Here is a 7,914-nt window from a genome sequence, read left to right as displayed (position 1 = left end):
GCCTGTACCGCCATTAAGAAGAACAAAAGAATACACTTTCTTCAAATAAATTTTTTTATCCGATGTCTAAATTTTGTGTCATTTTGGAACTACTAAAATTTTTTATTTCATTAGTAGTTCCAAAAAGTTTATTTGAAGAAAGTGTATTTTTTGTTCTTCTTAATGGCGGTACAGGCTCGTTTTTTAATATTGTATTTAATTACAGAGTAATTTCCACATATTAATATATTTTTCAAATTCGGCTCTGTACCGCCATTCTTTATTATATTACGAATACGTGTGCCAAATATCTCGAAAAAATATTCAAAATTACAGTCGCAATCTTGGAACGCGTTTTGGCTACCTGTTGATCGCTACTGTATCACCTTAAGTACAAATTTCGCTGATGTTACTCTCTCACACGTTCTTATAACTTCCACTACTATTACAAGCACTATCATTTCTCTATTACTACATAGCATAATTTATATCCTTCACCTAATTATTTCGAACTTTGTCTTTTCCGCGTTATTTCTTGAATGCAAACAATTTTTACTTTCTTTCTTTTAAGTTCATCTATACGAACTCCATGCTCTAACATTTAAGATTTCAAGACCCTCTCCCGATCTTTTTAACCTGTAACGGTGTTCCATCTACAAAATTTTGTAGAATGTACAACAGTAATTAGACCAGTGGTCACGTATAGATGTGAAATGTGTACCCTCTCAACCACTAATGAAAATCAACTGAGATTATTAGGCGCAAAATACTAAGAAAGATATTTGGACCAACCCATTGCAGCGATGGTTGGTGGAGATTTAAAATGAACTACGAGCTAGATGAACTAATGCATAGCGCATATATTGTTAAATTTGTAAAGTCACAAAGACTAAACTGGCTTGGTCACTTAAAAAGAATACCAGATAATGAGCTGTAAAATTCAAAGGTGAAAGCCCCAAGGAAATAGAACAAGAAGAAAGCCCCATAAAGGATGGATAGACCAAGTAGAGGAAGATCTTAAAACCATGAACATCAAGCAGTGGCGAAGGAAAGTATCCGACAGGGCACAATGGAGAAACATTGTTAAGCAGGCCAAGACTTACAAAGTGTTGTAGCGCCATTAGAAGAAGAACAAGAAACAGTGTTTCATCTGAATTAGTCCTCAGCCAGAGACTTAGACTAAATTTACGTTCAAGATGCAGTAGAAATAAACAAACCAAGACACGTGAAATGCTACTAGGAGCACTCCGGAATCATAATTTACAATGTATAAACTTGGGAAATCATGATTTGGTAATTACAATGTATGTAGGTACAGTTGAGTCTGCGAGTCTTTACCCGTGCGTCATTAATACCTGGCGAGATAAAACACATACTTTTTATCTAGCATCATTCTCTTCCATGCATGAAACTCATGACAAACCAGCTGCCGTTTGTTATTAAGTAACAACACATGTTATTTTTATGAACCATCTAGACTCAGTGCATTGAAAAGAGATAGGTACAAAAAAAAGACGATTCGGTATGTTTTCATATTTTAAGCACAATTTGTTTGACGTTTCTGATTTGTTTAATTTTGTGGCTGTCAGTCAGTTGAACTTTTTGCGGTTTTTGTCGAATTTTTGCGTTTTGAAGTTTCTTTATACTACACAAACAGTTGTTTTCACAACTAATTTTATATTGGGCTTTGAAATTTTAAGGTAAATAATTATATTTAGGCAATTAATATTTAAAACATACAAAGCTAACATCATTCACACAGTAAAAATATGACTGTGTTTAGATTTCCGTCAAAGTGAATAAAATAACAAAAATAAAATATGTTATTGGATTTTTTTATAAATTGTTTATTTATTTATTAATCAATAATAATAAAAGAATTTATTAAGCTACTTCAAATGTAGCTGTAATTCTGCGCAAAAATTTTGAAGCAAAACTTACATTTGACATTCTATATATTTGATAACGTCAAATTTTATAATAAAACCCGTAATCGGAACAGTAGCCACTTTCTGTCAGTTGTTGTTGCGTGAAATAGATTTCCGACTTATTTCGTATGCTTTAAGTGATGACGCAGGGGTAAATACTCGCGGACTCAACTGTACATTGTAAATTATGATTCGGGGTGCTCCTAGTAGCATTTAACGTGTTTTGATTTGTTTATTTCTACTGCATCTTGATTGTAAATTTAGTATAGTTTGCTTCTTTTAGAATTTCATCTTGAAATGCTATCATTTCATTATACATGTTACGTTGGTTAGTTTATTTAAATCGTAAGTGTATTGATTTGTTTTATTGTAGAGAATATATAACAAAAATATGAGTTTAACTTTGTACGCATAAGAAAAATAAACACAAACATTATAATATTATAAGGCAGGTGAGCTGATAACAATTTTTAAGTCTTATGTTTTTAAAAATCAACTAAGATTATAAAATCAAATAGTTTATACAAAGCTTACCTAACATACAATAGCTTGTTCGTCTGCTGTCAACATTTACTTAAATTCTAGGTATAAAATAATACGGCAACTTATTACACGACAGATAATTAGAAGATGGCAAAATAAACATACGAAGAAGCATCACTATGGTGAAAGCTGTCGTGGCAGCGATGCAGAAATCAGATGTAAGGGCTGGAGATGATGACGACGAAAAGATCTGGCCTCAGGTGTTAGCTATTTTGATAGGTAAGTCATATTTTTAAATTATTTTCAGATATATTTCGTTACAATTATTTATTCCATAAGTTAATCAAGTTTTTTAAAGTTTCAAGTATCTTATTTGCTTCCTCTTAATGTTTTGTAGTTCTAATACTATTCAGTTTATTTTCCTGTTAATTCATAATACCGATCATATTATAATATATTGATATTCCTAGATACTTGTTATATTGTTACCCCTAGATACTTGACCTCATTGGTTCTTTCCAGTTCCTCTACAAATAATTTCAATTCACTCTGTCCAGTAAGATTCCTATTATTAGTGGATGCTACCGATATACTTTTGGAAGGGTTCATGGAGAGGTTGCCTTTCAGACACCAGTTTTCTATGTAATAAAGAGCATATCGCATCTAATCCTCAACAGTGCTGGGAAATTTCCCCTAGTTACTATTACAATATTGTCTGCGAAACCCTGGACCCAGATTCCTTGGGTGCTTAGCCCATGAATCAGATCATCGTCAAGTATGTTCGATAACGACGGTGACAATATACCCCCTTGAGGGCATCCCTTAATTGCCCCCAGATTTATGGCACCTTCATACGTAGGTATATGTGGATCTTGTTCTGCTCTGAAGCATCTGAATAATTTACTTGCATTTTGTTTTGTTGATTTTCTTCCTCACCAATTAACTTTGCATAGACTCGATGTAGGATGGAAGTATTACCAAATGCACCTTCTATAAAATGCAACAATTGTGACTTCTTTTTGGTGCATGTCGGCTTCATTTAATTTCCCCCTTGATACGCCCGTTGCCGCTGGTACACTGAGTTTTCATTGAGTTTGTTTTTCTTGATATCTTCATTCAATATGTTTTCCATGGTTTTCAACATAAATGAAGTCAGACTTATCGGCCTGTATGATTTTGCTAGGGTTTAATCTGTTTTTCGTGGTTTGAAAATAAACGTCACCCTTGCACTTCTCCAAGCTTTGGGAATGTATCCCAGAGAATGGCTCGCTCTAAATATTGCCATCAGGGGACCCAAAATTATTGCCAGTCCCTCTTAGAGTAACTTAGGAAATATGCCATCCGGTCTCAGAGTTTTGTGACCTTGTGAGAATCAAAGATATCTTCCGGTCAGCCAATCCCTTTTGGTTGGTCTATACGTTGCTTGACAATTATCACCAATCAATTGCTTCGACCCTGGAAGGTGAACACTTAAAAGAAGCTCTACAGCTTCCTTCTCTGTGTCCGTATACTTCCCATTGGGCAATTTAATTGGTTTGGGTTTATTAATGTTATCTCTTTTGAGGATTCTGTTAACCATGACACTTTCGGGTACACTTTCAATATTTTCGCAGAATTCTCTCCAGGATCTTTCCTTAGCGGATAGGATTGTCTTACTAAGTTTTCAGTTTATCTTGATTATTTTCTGTAATGGCAGCTATGTTAAAAGAAAAGTACTTATTTGACATTATGGTAGGGGAGCCCAAGCGGGGATTTTTGCAGTTACTCGAGCGCGTCAGATTATCATATGGAGAGAAATCTAGTACCCTGCAGATGTACCTCTACCATATATTGGCGCATGACACAGGGAAGTTCGTGAAGGGTGGCCCGAAAAAAAATCTATCCTTAAAAATACTCGAAATTGTCAGATTAAGATAAGGTAAATTAAGTACATGCCAAAGAGTGTATATTTAAAAAATCTGACGATTTGAGCGGGGCGTAAGGAAATGGGTGAGCCAAAAAGTTTCACAAAAAAAAGCGAATATTTCGGGAAATGAACGTCAGATCGAAAAACTAAAAAATACGTCTTCAATATTTTTCAAAAATCTATCGAATGGTACTAAACATGACACCCCCCCCCCCACGGAGAGGGGTGGGGGTAAATTTAAAATTTTAAATACAAACCCCGCGATATTTCGCAAAATGAACATCAGATCGAGAAACTGCAAAATACACTTTCAAAATGTTTTTGAAAATTCTATCGAATGGTACCAAACACGACACCCCACGGGAGTGGGGTGGGGGTTACTTTAAAATCTTAAATGGGACCCCCAAATTTTTATTGCAGATTTGGATTCTTTACATAAAAATAAGCAGCTTTTATTCGAGACATTTTTTCGAATTATGGATAGATGTTATGGATAGAAAAAACGATTGTTGGAAATGGAAAATTTAATTAAAAAGTGGAAAGTCCCCACTAAAATGGAAAATTTTACTTAACTTTTTTTGGTTTTAGGAACTAATAATCACAAACCAATGGGTCCCCATAACGCTCGAATGACTGCAAATTTAGCATACTTTGCTCCACTACCATTATTTCTGTATTATTTTTTAAATATGCATTTATTTTTTTATAATAATAAAATAAAAATTATTTTTTAGCCTCGCTAGGAGCATTCTCTCAGGGAGTTGCCTTTGCATGGACATCTCCGTTTATAGTCAAACTAGTAGAAGACAAAGTAAACTACGATATATCCGAGGAAGAAGCTTCTAACTTAACGATCGTTCAACCTTTGACAGTAATCTTCACATGCCTGATTTTTAGCAAAATCCCTGACATCATCGGCAGGAAAAGGACCCTTCTTTTGTTGAGCATCCCACATATCACCTTCCTCCTCATCGCTGCGTTTGCTAAGAGTATTTATGTGTTCTATGTTTCGAGGATGTTTGTTGGACTGGCGAATAGTTTTTTATGGACAGCGATGCCAATGTACATTGGAGAAGTAGCTTCGCCCAAAATTAGAGGAGCTCTAGGTACTGCCATCACATTTGGACTTAACGTTGGACAGTTTGGTGTAAACGTAGTAGGTAGCTACAATGATGTGTTTACAACATCTTGCATCTTCTTACCTGTGCCAATACTATTCGTGGCTTTGTTTTCATTGATGCCGGACACACCATACTATTATTTAATCAAGCACCAAGACGAAGCTGCAAGGAAATCTTTAAGGTTTTTGACTAGGAAAAGCAACGTTGAAGCTGATTTAAAAAAGCTGAAGAGTGACGTGGAACGTCAAATGTCCGAGCAGGGGACCTGGAAGGATCTGTTTTGTATAGAAAGCAACAGAAAAGCTCTCTTAGCTGGATTTTTTCTAAGAATTTCGCAAATGTTTAGTGGAAATATAGTGTTCGTGCAGTATACTCAACTGATCTTCAAAAAAGCTGGTGGTGATGTGAGCCCCGAAGTGGCTTCTATTATATATAACGTTCTCTCTATTGTACTTCATATAACCGTTGTTTTATTTGTAGTTAAAAGGTTTGGTAGGAAACCTTTGTATACCTGGTCATCTGCTCTTTCCACCATTGTACTTGCTGCAATGGCTATATATTTCTATATTGACGAAATTCTGGTAGAAATTGATACATCCTCATTAAGCTGGTTGCCTATAACTGCAGTAGTCGGTTACCAAGTGGTAGCTTCTTTTGGCATGACGGTGATGTCCAGTTTGATGTTAGGAGAACTATTTTCAGCCAGTGTTAAGTCCAAAGCAATGTCTGTTTCGATGCTTATGATGGCATTTGGAACGTTTTCTTCTAACGCAGCATTTAACTTTTTAAATTCAAATGTTGGTACTTACGCTCCATTTTTACTTTTTTCTGTTTGCACGTTAATCTCAACAGTGTTGTCGTTGTATTTGGTTCCTGAAACTAAGGATAAAACGCTGGAAGAAATTCAGATGTATCTTAAAGGAAAAAAGAAAAGTTTAACAACATAATGACGTTTTTGCGGTATTAATTTTTGTATGATATTAAGAGAGTGTTGACACTATTTATATAAATTGAAGTTATATTAACATTAAAACAGTATTGGATGTTAGAGCTTTTTATTGGGCCATAATATGAATGCTTTATATTAAAGCTATATTTTTCAATACTTGTGTGACATCAGAACAGTGGATACCAACTGCTTTGAGCAATATTGAAAAAAGTAGTCCATTGAGAGAGATAAAAGAGGAAACAAGACGGCCTAAAATTGATGAAAGCAGATTAAACAGCATAGCACATCACAGTTCAACTTTATTCTATGGTTCCTTTACACTATACACCAGATAAAAGTAAACAAAAATGTACTTAGAGAATTAGCTTAGCATAGGAGAAGGAAAAGAGGAAGGACCCGAAGAAGCTGGAGGGAGCAAATTGAAAAAGACTAAAGGAAAGAGAAATCTCTCCAGATCTATGATTAAACAGACAAGAATGGCGCTTAGTAGGCGTAAACCGGTAATAGTAGTAGTGGAATAATGCATTAACTGTACTTATAATACATGCAAGAGAAAATGTCGTAGATTTTCAATACAGTACACGTACTCAGTGATGTGCTGAATAACAAACAGATACCAATAAATATAAAGAAAAGGGTACCCAACATTTTTATTCTACCAGTTATGACCTATGGAATGGAGACAATGACTTACAGACGTATCAACCAACAGATTGAGAACGACACAGAGGGTTATCGAGTTATTTTACGAGTAGCTCTGAGGGAACATTTTGACAAGTGAAATGGAACTTGACACGTGGCACGGCAAAACATTGGACGGCGAAAGGTGAACGAGAAACATTGTATATTGCAGACCACGCTAGCACAGTCGTGGTAGAAGAAGACTACAAAAACGATGGCTAGACAACATCAAAGCAAAAATGGGAAGAGACTGGCACCAAATAGCACAAAACAGAGAAGAATAAAAACTCATGGGGAGGTCTTTGTCCATGAGTGGATGCAAACAGGTTGAAGAAGAAGAAAAGAAGACACGTAAAGAAAAGACACTGTAGTTACCACAGCTGGTCCCAAGCCCGAATGAAATGTAGGGGTGATTGGCAAAGTTAGGAAACTACCAATCGTAAGAACAAATAGGTAAGGTAGTGTCGCCAAATAAGGCCAGTGTCTTAATTAGGCCAATTGCAAATATTTTCTTAAATATAGATATTATATTATTAGAGATCACCGTAAATGTCTTTCTCAGTCAAAATCGTCTAAGCCATTCAGTCGGTAGTATCACATAGCAGTGTCAAGTAGACTAGACACGTGTTTGTTACGGTGCGGAAGTTCGTTTATAAATTTTAGGAAGTTATAAAATTACTAGAATAGTACTTAATGAATATAAGCCAATTATTTTTTCTTTGTAAAGCGATAGTAAATTAATACTTTTTAAGGAACTGGAACTGTTTTTTCTCTATATTGCTTTTTATTATTTTTTTATGTTAAATAAAAAAAGTAGACAGTGTCCTAATAAAGCCAATTGTCCTAGATGTGTGTAAATGTGCGATA

General features: G+C 35.1%; 1 protein-coding gene across 1 annotated transcript; it reads left to right on the top strand.

The window, feature by feature from the left end:
* Positions 1-2,474: 2,474 nt before the first annotated feature.
* On the top strand, positions 2,475-6,462 carry LOC126879201 (facilitated trehalose transporter Tret1-like). The gene is made up of 2 exons (XM_050642254.1): positions 2,475-2,669; positions 5,031-6,462. Exons 1-2 carry the CDS (start codon positions 2,570-2,572, stop codon positions 6,362-6,364), a joined length of 1,434 nt encoding a protein of 477 aa, XP_050498211.1. The 5' UTR covers positions 2,475-2,569; the 3' UTR covers positions 6,365-6,462.
* Positions 6,463-7,914: the final 1,452 nt, after the last annotated feature.

This window comes from Diabrotica virgifera, chromosome 1 (assembly GCF_917563875.1).
Source record: "Diabrotica virgifera virgifera chromosome 1, PGI_DIABVI_V3a".
NCBI classification, from domain to species: domain Eukaryota; kingdom Metazoa; phylum Arthropoda; class Insecta; order Coleoptera; family Chrysomelidae; genus Diabrotica; species Diabrotica virgifera.
This window is presented reverse-complemented; position numbering and strand designations above follow the sequence as displayed.